The sequence below is a fragment of the Lynx canadensis genome, chromosome C1, assembly GCF_007474595.2.
Source record: "Lynx canadensis isolate LIC74 chromosome C1, mLynCan4.pri.v2, whole genome shotgun sequence".
Lineage (NCBI taxonomy): Eukaryota > Metazoa > Chordata > Mammalia > Carnivora > Felidae > Lynx > Lynx canadensis.
The window spans coordinates 153,694,312-153,707,429 of record NC_044310.1 but is presented as its reverse complement, the minus strand read 5'-3'; the positions used below and the strand labels follow the sequence as shown (position 1 = coordinate 153,707,429).

At 37.2% G+C, this 13,118-nt stretch overlaps 1 protein-coding gene across 1 annotated transcript in view; it reads left to right on the top strand.

Annotated features, from left to right (window-relative positions):
- The first annotated feature begins 6,989 nt into the window (after positions 1–6,989).
- SLC38A11 (solute carrier family 38 member 11) overlaps positions 6,990–13,118 on the top strand; it is a 55,746-nt gene continuing 49,617 nt past the window's right edge. The window contains exons 1-3 of the mRNA XM_030324554.1: positions 6,990–7,081; positions 7,551–7,668; positions 9,417–9,491. Coding sequence (XP_030180414.1) covers positions 7,043–7,081; positions 7,551–7,668; positions 9,417–9,491 — 232 coding nt within the window. The 5' untranslated portion in view covers positions 6,990–7,042. The remainder of the gene's footprint in view (positions 7,082–7,550; positions 7,669–9,416; positions 9,492–13,118) is intronic.

Sequence of the window (13,118 nt, the reverse complement as noted above, 5' to 3'; positions counted from 1 at the left end):
TAACAGCTCGGAGCCTGGAGCCTGCTTTGGATTCTGTGCCTTCCTCTCTCTCTGCCCCTCCCCCACTCATTCTCTCTCTCTCTCTCTCTCTCACTCACTCTCTCTCTCTCTCTCTCTCTCAGAAAAATGAATAAACATTAAAATATGGATAAAGAACTTCCAGTTTCTTTAGAAAACTAGTCTAGCATATAAAAAGCTGGAAAAAGTCAATCCATCTTAAAAACAAGTAAAAGGCTTACCAAACTGAAAAATCAACTCTTTAGATCCTTCAGGGAAGTGAGGTCATAGGGCAAACTGATGTCTCCCAAAATTAGACAGACCAACAGACAAATACAGAGAATCACTAACCCCCATGGGAACCAGTGCCAAGGTAGGGAAACCTAAACTATAATTGATGAATTGCTGGAGGCTTAGCATTACATACCTGAGAGATAAAAAGTCCAGGGAGACCCAGTCATCAGGGGTCCCCATACTTTTGTGAATTTTACCTCCAGGAGCTCAATCAGGTTCTCACAATAAATACTGAAGAAAAATCTCCTCTTGTTTATTGCAGGAGGAGGGGAAAGGAATCATTTTTAAATATTGAGAGCATTCTGTTCTTAACAAGGTCTGCCCTCAGGAAAAGCTATTTAACCAGAGCCTAGCCTGCTATTGTTTTATCTGAGCCTAATTGACCTGGGGGAAAGAAAATAAATAACTCTACCTCCTCTAACCATCCTATCCCACCTAAGGGGGAGGGAGTACTGAGAAACACATGTGGAGTTCACAATCCAGAGGTACAGGCTCACTAAAGACATAGACCTACTCATAGAATTATAGAATGCTTCCCCTCCCGCCTCTTCACCATCACATCACTAAAGTCCTATTTATAGCAGTTCCTTTTACCCAGGAAATCATGTCCAGCTATCAAGCCAAAAATTATAAGACCTACCAAAAGGCAAAAAACACAGTCTGAAGAGACAGAGAAAGCATCAAGATCAGACTCTGATACAAAAAGAATGTTAAGATTCTCAGATAAGGAATTTAAAACAACTATAATTAAAATGCTAACAGTTCTAGTGGATAAAGTAGACAACATGCAAGAATCAATGGGCAATATCAGCAGAGAATTGGAACCAAATGAAATGCTAGTTATAAAAAAGAAAACCCTCTGTAACAGAAATGAATACCTTTAATGGGCTTATTAGTAGACCAGATGTTACTGAGGAAATAATCTCTGACCTTGAGGCTATGTAAATAGAAACTTCCAAAATTGAAAAGCCAACAGAAAAAAGATGAGAAGAACCCAGAACAGAATATCTAAGAACTGTGAACAACTATGAAAGGTGTAACATACACATAACAGTAATACCAGAAGGAAAAGAGAGGAACAGAAGAAATACTGAAACAAGAATGACTGAGAATTTCCCCAAATTAATATCAGACATTAAACCACAGATCCAGCAAGCACAGAGAACACCAAGGAGGATAAAATGCAAAAACTGCACTAGGAATATCATTTTCAAACTATAGAAAATCAAAGATAAAGTTCTGAAAAAAGCCAGGGGGACAGAACACCTGACCTATAGAGCAACAAACTTAAGAACTATATAAAACTTCTCCTTAGAAACTATACAAGCAAGAAGAGAGTGGAGTGAAATCTTTAAAGTATTGTGATAAAAAAAAACCTCACCAACCTAGAATTCTGTACCCTGAAAAAATATGCTTCAAAAGTGAAAGAAAAATACAAAATTCAGAGAATTTGTTACCAGTAGACCTGCCTTGCAAGAAATGTTAAAATAGGTTATTTAGAGAGAAGAAAATGATATGTCAGAAATTTGGATCTACATAAACAAGAGAAGAACATCGGAAAAGAAGTAAGTGGAGGTAAAATAAAAACTTATTTTTCTGGGCACCTGGGTGGTTCAGTTGGTTAAGCATCTGACTCTTGATTTCAGCTCAGGTCATGATCTCATGGGTTCATGGGTTTGAGCCCTACATCTGACTCCACACTGACAGCACAGAGCTGGGATTCTCTCTCTCTCTCCCTCTCTCTCTGCTCTCCCTCTCCCTCTCTTCCCCTCCCATTCTCTCTCTCTCAAAATAAATAAACTTTAAAAAGTATTTCTCTTATTCTTTTTTTTTTAAATTTTTTTTAACATTTATTTATTTTTGAGACAGAGAGAGACAGAGCATGAATGGGGGAGGGTCAGAGAGAGAGGGAGACACAGAATCCGAAACAGGCTCCAGGCTCTGAGCGGTCAGCACAGAGCCTGACGCAGGGCTTGAACTCATGGACGGGACCATGAGATCATGACCTGAGCCGAAGTCGGACGCTCAACCGACTGAGCCACCCAGGCGCCCCGTATTTCTCTTATTCTTAATTGATCTAACAGATAATAATTTGTTCAAATAAGAGCAACAATGTATCCAATCATATATGCTTACAGGTGTAATAAATGTATGTATCCTAATGTATAAGTGAATGAATGACAGAAATGATACAAAGGATGGGAAAGAGAAATTAGGATTTTAAGTTATTACAAGGTACTTACACTACCTATAAATCAATATAGTGTTTTTTAAAGTGGACTTGGATTGGGTGTAAGTGTATTTTGTAAATTCTATGGCAACCACTTAAAAAAGTAAAAAATTAAGTACAACTCATATGCTAAGAAAGAAGAGAAAAGGGAATCATACAAAATTCTCAAATAAACCATAAAAGACAGAAAAAGTGTGGAAGACAAAAATAAGAACAAAGAACAGGAGCAACAAACAGAAAAAAGCAAATAAATGTGGTAGATATTAAAACAACGATATCACTAATCACTTTGAAAGTCAGTGAAAAGACAGAGATTGTCAGAGTGAATAAAAAAAAAGACTTATATTTTGTATACAAGAAACCTATTTCATATATAAATACATGTATAGATCAAAAGTAAATGAATGGCTTGGGCTCCTGGGTGGCTCAGTCGGTTAAGTGTCCAACTTGGGCTCAGATCATGATCTCGTGGTTCACAATTTCAATCCCCATGGAGGACTCTGTGCTGACAGCTCAGAGCCTGAAGCCTGCTTCGGGTTCTGTGTCTCCTTTTCTCTCTGCCCCTCTCTCCTCATGCTCTGTCTCTCTCTGTCTCAAAAATAAAAATAAATAAATAAAAATAAATGTTAGAAAAATAAATTAAAAAAAAGTAAATGAATGGTAATATACTATACTAATATTAATCAAAAGAAAGCAGGAGAAGCTATACTAATTTCCAACAGGGTAGACTTCAGAACAAGGAAAGTTATCAGGGATAGAAGAGAATTGCATAATGATAAAGGGGTCTCTTCTCCAAGACTCATAACAATCTTTAACATGTATTTGCCTAATATGGAGCATGAGAATATGTGAGGCAAAATAGAACTACAAAAAAAGACAGATAAATATACTATTATCGTTGAAGATTTTAGCTATATCAGAAATTGATACATCCATCAGGCAAAAAACCAGTAAGTACATAGTTGTATTCAAAAAATACAATCAATCAACTGAATATCATTGATGTCTATAAACTACACCCAACAACAGCAGAATACATATTTATCTCAAGCACACATGGAACATTCATCAAGATAGATGACCTTCTGGGCTATAAAACACACCTTAACAACTTTAAAAGAATAGAAATCATATAAGGTCTGCTAACAGACCCAAACAGAATTAAACTAGAAATTAATGACAGACGAACAGCCAGAACATCCCGAATATTTGGAGATTAAACAACACACTTCTAAATAACACATGGGTCAACAAAAAATTTCAAGAGAAAGTTCAAAATGTTTTAAACTATATTAAAAATTAAAATATAATTTATGAAAATTTGTGAGATGTAGTAAAAACAGTGATTACAGGGAAATTTATAGCACTCAATGCATATATTAGAAAAGAGAAAAAGCTAAAATCAAACATCTAAGTTTCTACCTTAGAAAACTAGAAAACCAAGTGCAAATTAAATCCAAAGTTGGCAAAAAATAGTTAAAAAATTAAAAAAGAAATGAATGAAATTGAAAATAGGAAATCAATAGAGAAAATCAATGAAACCAAAAGCTGGTTCTTAAAAACACTGACAAAATAAATAAGCCTATAGGTTGGTTAACTAAGAAAAGAGAGAGGGCACAAATTTGTAATTTCAGAAATCAAATTAGCAATTTCAGACATCACTATAAATCCCATGGACATTAAAATGATAATAAAGGAACACTATGAACAACTCAATGCCCACAAATTTAATAACCTAAATGAGATGGACCAATTCCTTAAAAAATACAATCTGCCAAAACTTACAGATGAAATAGACAATGTGCATAGGCCTGTATCTATTAAATAAATTGAATCAATAATTAATAAGTTTCCCAAACAGAAACTACCAGGCCCAGATGGATTCACTGGCGAATTCTACAAAGGATTTAAGGTGGAAATTATACCTGCTCTCTACAATTGCTTTCAAAAAATAGAATCAAAAGAACTACTTTCTAACTCATTCAAAGCCAGCACTGACCTACTACCAAACCAAAGACATAACAAGGCAAGAAAACTACAGACCAATATCTCTCAGGAACATAGATTCAAAAATCCTCAACAAAATAATGAATCATTTCAATATTGTTCAATTAAATATTATTCAATTTCAATTAAATTGAATCCAACAGTGTACAAAAAGAATTATACACCATGGCCAAGTGGGATTTATCCCAGGTATGCCAGGCTAATTCAAAATTCAGAAATCAATTAATGTAATCCATTACATCAATCCATCAAAAGAGGACAAAAAAAATCACATAATGATATGTAAAATAATTACATGGTTTTCTCTTATAATCTATTAATGTGCAAAATTACATTTATAGATTTTTTTTAGTTAAGCCATCCTTTCATACTTGGGGTATACCCAACTTGGTCATGATATTGTTAATTTTTCATACACTGTTAGCATCAATTTGCTAATACTTTACTTGGAATTTTTGAATCTATATTTTTTAGTAAAATAATGCTGGAATTTTCTTCCTCTTAATGAATTCTATTGGGATTGAGATTACTAATTTTGAGTATGTCACAATTACTAATTTTGCTTAACAAAAAACTGCCACAAACAGTTAAAAAAAAAAGAGGCTGGGAGAAGATATGTACAAAATATGTAACTGACATAAGTTGGCAAGCCAAATATATAAATAACTCAAACAAATCAATAAGAAAAAAAAGACTAACAACCAAAATCAAAAGGGTAGAAGATATAAAATGAAATTCACAAAGAGGACAGCCTAAATATTTAATTACATTCATCAAATATTATAAAAAGATTCTCAACTGCACTATAGATTGGGATAATATAAGTTTGTACAATAATTATATAGCATTGTAAAACCCATCAGAACAACAAAACTTAAAACAAGGAAACAACAAAGTCCTGGAGTGGTAGACAGTGCAGAAAAATAGGAGTTCCATCTCTGCTGGTAGAAGTGTAATTGGTACAACTAATTTGTAGAGCAATTGGGAATATTTTGTGAAGTTGAAATATGCATGACTTAGTTCCTAACAATTCTACTGCTAGAAAATCTGTCATTCAATATACACCAGAAGGGTGTAAAATGAGAACTTTAACAATCTTAATTAATTATAACAACCTTAACATCTGTCTTTCAGTAGGACCATGGCTAACCGAACTGTGAGAAATAAAATAAATAAACTGTCCCGCTCACATCTACATAATACATCTTGAAAACTGTATATTGGGTAAACAAACACTAATGCTAGGGGGAAAATAACATGTACAATATGGGACCATCTTCTGTAAATCTTGAAAACACACAAATCAATGTTATTTATGATTTATGACTACAAATGAAAGAATTAAAATATAAGTATGGATAGAAAGATACACACCAATTTCATGAATTAGATGACATCAGGGATGAAGAGAAAGGAATGGGGATGGGCGAAGGGGTTTCTAACACAATACTAAATGTTTATTTTTGTGGAACATATGACAAAATGTTAACATTTAGTTTGATATAGAACTTATTTTATAATCCTCTTCAGTTTTTTCATGTTTTGAAAATGTTTCTTGATTTTAAGTAAAAGGACTTCTTTAATAAGCATTTGATAAGTACTTGTATTATATTACCACTCTTACTGTCCCTCAAACCTTTCTCTATAGGATTCCTTTTGTGATTTGAATATTCCCTGGGCCAGTTTCCTCATCTGTAATGTAAGAGTGAATAGGTGACCATGAAGATTCTATCTCATATATTCTAAGTGCTTTCTCTTTCCCATCCTCCTTACACCTCCCACTTCCCTGTTTTTAAGATTCACTACCTGAATCCATCATGAATCCATCTTTTCCACTCTTAAGTCTCCTTTTCCGAAAAGTCATCAGGAAACATTTGACCAAAGCATGCTCAGCAATCAAGTTTGCTGAAACTCGAGAAAAGTTTTTTGTTAGGTTGGTTGTTTCCCATTTAAAATAAAAGTCCTACATTTTCATCTGTCCTCTCTAACACAGAAGATGTGTAGGGAGGAGGAGGTGGTGGGAACAGAAAAGATGCTCCATGGGAGGAGGGGTGCTACTGCATTCTTACCTGGGCGTAAGACTCCATCCAAAGAGCAGCAGCTAACTTTGGAGTGGACTAAAATGAAGCCATCGTATCTCTTAGCACAATCTGGGTAGGGCAGCACAGAACAAACTGTACTTTCCAACTGGAGGTGGGGCGCGGGTGGGGAAAGACTGGTGAGGGGAGAGAGGGCTGCCCAGATCAGAAGCATCCCGTGTAGCATCCTGCCTGAGAAGGAGGGTGCATTGGCTGGACGAGCTCCCAGAAGAAACCATCCGGGGCTGCTACAGCCCAGCAGCCCGCGCCCCCGCTGAACTGCGGAGGTGGGGCCAGGGGCGGCCGCGGGACCGCTCGCTCCCCTCTCCCGCCGCGCGGGCCCCCGGATGTGCGAGGTCGCAGGGGAGGCTGGGAGAGCAAGAGTGGGCTTCCCAGGCCCGCAAGCCTTCCGCTTGCTGAGGACTCTGTTGCAGCCATGGGCTACCAGGCGCAGGGGCCCGTCATCCTGCCTCAGGTAAAGCTGGGGACTGGGGCAGCTTCTGAAGCCAGGTCCCTTCCAGTTTCATTCACCCTGCAACAGAGGTCTGCTGCCTTGGGTTTTAGCACTGCAGAAAGTCCTCCAGGAGAAAAAGTTTTGCCTTCCTCTGACCTTTTTTTTTTTTTTTTCTTGGCAGGCACTTTTCAATATACCCCTTTAATCTTACAAAATCGCATCATTGGCTCCCTAACTGAGCCTGTATTCTGGGATTCCATTCAGCAGTCCGTGAACTTGGTGCAGCTATAATTGGGACATTTTAGGATGGAATTTGTTTACAATGCTCTATTCCTAGCTGTTATTGTTGTTCTTTATTATTATTATACGTTATATTATTATTATCCTGCTCTCATTTTCTTACCGTTATCCTTCATTGCATATTTATCTGACACTTTTCTAATTTTTTGACCTAGTAAATATTTAATTGCCATTTTATATATCAAAATAGAGCAATCTGGATGACAGAGAAACGCTCGTTTCTGAACATAAGCACAAAGGGAAAACTTGTCGTCAGTCCACAGCTGTTTTTAATGTTGTCAACTCGATTATAGGATCTGGTATAATAGGTAAGTGTTGTTTTGTTTTGTTTTAAGTTTTAAATGAAAAGACAAAATTTAAGGCTCTTACTCTGTTGCTAGTGTTCACTGATTATTTTTGAGGAAAAAATATTAAGTATTAAAATTGGTAATTTTTTCCCATAAAATCACCTCCTTTTTTTCCAGTGTAACCATGTGCACTTTTATGCTGAAGATGAGGTTCTGTTCACACTCTTTCCTCATTTGAGAGCATCTTCCATGAGTGGCAGATAAAGTTGGAGCTGCATATGGGATCTGCTGAATTTATTTTTATGGGCTCTATGGTCAATTGATAATAAATAAATAATAATATACTTTTTCCATCTTCCTGAAGTGTCCACCATTACTTGAACCACCTTTCTATGACCTTCTATAGTGTAAATCTCCAGATATTTGGAAATATTGAAGGTACATAAGTTTAATGTGAAAACATAATAACCTTGTGAATAATTAAATCATACAGTGTTTCCTTGCCTGTCTAGAGTTAAAGTACAAACTTATGATATATTAATTTTAAGTATCATTTAATTAATAAGTAGATATTGGTTAAATGAAAATACATAGATTTTTTTTAATGAAGGAGCCAAATAATCAGAATTGAAAAAAATGAGCAGCTCATATTTTCCCAGTTTGAAGCAAGGGGAAAATTCTGACAAAATTATGTGCGTTGCATTAGAGTAATTAAGGCAATTATTTTTTCAGTGCTTATCATTCTGTTTGTTCTCGGAAAACATCCAATTTAAGAAACAGCAAGACAAAACAAAATCCTGCAAAATTCATTGAGAATACTACTTTTTCCTGTAAAGTTTTGACCTTTTAGTTATAGTCATCATTGAATGTTCATCCGGATTGAGTTACTTTTTTCATCTGTTGCAAGCTGATGTGTCTCTTGATTTTCCTTGATTCCATATATAGACAATTCTTTTTGGTGGTACACAGAATAGAGGTAGGTGAGGCAAAGTAATCAAGTAGGGGCAATGATTTGTTTGAAATTCTGCCCCCATGAATCAGAGAGGTGTGGGCAACTCTGCCAGGCAGAATTCCGGAGTTAATTCCTAATGTGAACACTTTTAAGCTGATTCGTGTCAGCAGCATTGAAAAGTGCCTCTTAATTATGTACAGCAGATTTTTTAAGGAAAAATTTTTCATGGAATAAATTCTTGATGGAAATATTTTAAATACATTTTATCTTAAATATGTATTGCCCATAATCTAAAATTGACCATTTCCCAAAAAATTCATAGGAAATAATTTTATATAACCCTTCAGCTTTATAGAAAATACTTTTGCCTTCTCATTTTTCTCTCCTTTTCCTACATGGTTACCATTTTGATTCTGGCATTAGTCTTTCCTCATATCCCCTTTCTGTAGCCTTATTACCTTCTCTGCTTTCCCAGCTAGCACGAAAGGAAAGCTTTAAGTCATTACTTTCCACATATTCAAGGTCATGTTCCCCTCACCCTGAAGTGAACATTATTTGTGTGAACTGGCATCTTGCTGCTTTCTTATTCTTATTCCGTCATCTCATAAATTTGCTTTCTTGACATGTCCTTAGCTTGCATTTTATTCTGAAATAGTATTAACATACTAACATTTGAGTAGCCTTGTGCACTGTTTACAACCATGTCCTGTAAATATGTCACTTTATGAGCTTGTTATATATAGGAATTGGGGGGAAACTTCTAAATTTCTGTATGTTTTATTAATGTGATGGGTGGGGCATTTTATGTTTTTTCCAGGATTACCTTATTCAATGAAGCAAGCTGGCTTTCCTCTGGGAATATTGCTTTTATTCTGGGTTTCATATGTTACAGGTAAAATACTATGTAATTGCTTTTTCCTGCAACTTAAATTGTGCAATGATGATTACACACACACACACACACACACACACACACAAATAATTGAATTTCCTAATTAAGAAGTGCATCAAATAATCCTAAAGATTTAGACATTTATGTCCGAGAAGATTTACTTTGCCTACTAATCCTCTGAACAGATTAGAAAAGCATTATATATCACCAAGCCTAAATCCTTTTCATGTGCCTTTTTTCACTTTGTGCAGAGAGCAGTAGATGGGGGAGTCATTTTAAAGGCTGGGAGAGGGGCGCCTGGGTGGCGCAGTCGGTTGGGTGTCCGACTTCAGCCAGGTCACGATCTCGCGGTCCGGGAGTTCGAGCCCCGCGTCAGGCTCTGGGCTGATGGCTCAGAGCCTGGAGCCTGTTTCCGATTCTGTGTCTCCCTCTCTCTCTGCCCCTCCCCCGTTCATGCTCTGTCTCTCTCTGTCCCAAAAATAAATAAACGTTGAAAAAAAAAATTTTAAAAAGGCTGGGAGAGACTGCTCTGAAAGTGTAGACATCAGGCCTTCCTCTCCCACAAATACCTTAAGCAGATGCACATGAATGAGCAGTATTTTCTAGCTATTTTTGTGCAGGTAAGACTGAAAGGCCTGGTGCTCAACCAGCACCTTTCAGGGTGTCCACCACCCGCTCCCCACAGTGCCTGCCCAGGCTCCCTACTACCACTATCTTAGAGGGCAGCAATAAGGTACTTCTCTATCACTTCTCTTCTGCTTCTCCCTTTTCATGTAACATGTTCATTCACACTCACGTTTTGCTACTTTACAGCTCATACTCACCTCCTCTTCCTGTTGTTCTCATCCCTGCCCTTTTACCCGCCACCCCCCCAACTCACCTCATGACAACCACAGGGTCCTTCCTCTACCTTAGGGTCACTGTGAAAGAGGCAGATACCACCTGCAGTGGCTGTTGGTATGGTGGCTGCTGTGTGTGGTCACTTGGATGCCTTTTACCAGGCAATGCAGAACTCCTCAGCTGTCTGTTTCTTCAGTTGACCTGGCTCTCGATGGTGCCACCTTCCTGTGAGGTAATGATGCCCAGCCTCTGGCCAATGACTGACTGGTAGGAACACAAAAGCTGACCTCCCAGCCTCCGGGAGACACCAGTGAGTGTTGCAGGTGTAGCTCCAGAGGGCCTCCACCACAAGGATTGGGCTGAGGATAGTCTTCACCTGAGACCATGCGCTGGCTGAGCTGTTTCCCTTCCCCTGTCCTGTTCTTCCCCTTCTCTCGAGGGCACTCCCTCAAATCCCATGCCCAGGAATCTCTGGTCAGCTCTGCTTCTGGAGCCCAAGATGCCATCCCCTCACAAAATCTCAGGTTTCCAAGACCAGCCTTTAACTCTGTTTTTTCCCTCAGGCTGAGGAAGAGAGAGTAAAGCACACAGTAGTTACCACAGTAGCTGCAGGAGCACTGGGCTGCTTTCCTCCCTGCTTTCTTCTCACCACCTGCTCTCCCCAAACCTAAGCTGCTTTGAGCTTCTAAGCTCTTATTTTGTAGCTTAAGACACAAAACTGAGTAACCCATGGGACCCATAACGTTGTGCTTATTCAGAGTTTCTGGTGTTTAAAAATTGCATTCTATTCATGAGAACATTCATCACACTAAAAAATCCCATTCAAGGATTACTCTTGTCGTTTTTAATTTCCTGTTTCCCAGTCAGTCATCACTGACAAATAATTTCCACCCAGGCATAATAACCGTGGATTATTTAAGCACGCTGTAAACATTTACACACACTGTAACCCAGTAGATAGAAAAAAATTTAAAAAATATATATCACCTAAGAATTAAATACTTGAGAATTGACAATTTACCCAAGCCAAATCACATTATACATAAATAAATCATAATGTGAATAACTGTCTCAACTAATGCCATGCATAAACTTGTAGCAGTGACTGTGAACAGCCTTTTGCAAAGCCATATATTGCAAAGTTACTAATCAGTAGAAATTAGTTACTCTTATTCAGTTGCATGATCAAAATATTTAAGTAACTTTGATGAATAAAGGATGACCACACAGAAGCAAAAAAAAAAAAATTACAGACTGTGATTCCTTTTATTTTTTAATTAGGCCTTAAAGAGGAAAATCTACAAGTAGGATATAATACTGAATTTTTCTTTCAGTTGACACTGTAGGGGCCCCTGGGTGGCTCAGTCAGTTAAACTTCTGACTCTTAATTTTGGCTCAGGTTACAATTTCTCATCTCTCGGTTTGTCATTTGAAGCCCCACCCCACCCCCCACATCCCCCCAATCCGTCTGTTGACAGTGCAGAGCCTGCTTGGGATTCTCTTTCCCTTTCTCTCTCTCTCTCTCTCTCTCTTTCAAAATAGATAAGGGGTGACTGCGTGGCTCAGTTGGTTAAGCCTCTGACGTCAGCTCAGATCATGATCTCACAGTTTGTGGGTTCAAGCACCATGTCAGGCTCTGAGCTGTCAGCACAGCCTGCTTCAGATTCTGTGTCTCCCTCTCTCTCTGCCCCTCCCCCACTTGCACACATGCTCTCACGCTCTCTCTCAAAAATAAATAAATTTAAAATGAACTTAAAAAAATAGACACTGTAATTACACAATTGTTTTTCTTTATAATTATTCTTTTTTTTTTCTTTTTAAGGCCTCTAATGAGATATGTCCAGCTAGGAGGTAGTTTTTCTGTTTTCATGTTTTTGAAATGTTGGGAAATAAAAACAAATTGTAAATATTTACAACAAATGCTTTAGTTTAATTTTTTTAAGATTTTTATATTTGTTGATTAGAGTGTAATAATTTTTATTTTTCAAACATACATACTGATTTAAAAGAAAATTTTTATGTTGGATAACATAGACTTATTCATGGATTTATCTAAAATTTGCATGCAGTATATTTAAAGACTGCATAACGACAACAGAAAAAAAAGTATTGCATTCAAATTCCTTCATAGCTCAGCCACAATCTGAATTTTTAGTTTCATCTCCAACTAATCTAACATCTCTTTCACATTGTCACGAACATTACCATGTGTAGAAGTTATGTTTTAGCTATTCTGGAATATTCCATCCTCTGCAGATTGTGCTGTCATGCTGCCTTCCCATGGATAGTCTCCCTGCTTGACATTCTTTTTCTTCTCTACCTGGTGAAATCCTGTATATCCTCCAAGGCTTACTCAACTCCTCTGTGAAGCCTTTCCTGGTTTTAAACAAAGGCAATATAATTAATTTCTATGTCTTTTGTGATTTTAGAATATTTTTAAATATACTCATTAGGCCATTTATTACATTGAATTTTGATCAGTTATGTAGACATCTAGCAATCCTGCTATATTAATTCATTCAACAAATATTTAGTGACAACTGCTGTCATTAGACCAATGAAGAACATTATTCCTGCCTGTATGAAGCTCACGATGTTGTCAGGCAGACAAAGACATAGAATTATAATACTTCATGAAAATGCCATAATAAAAATACATAAATATGTGCATTATGATACGGATGCTGGCACTTAACCCAGTCTCAAAGGAGCAGTCATATTTTGGGAATGAAGAGACACCTCCACTGACTGTTGATGAGTGAGCAAAGAAAATGGAAGGGTACTCTA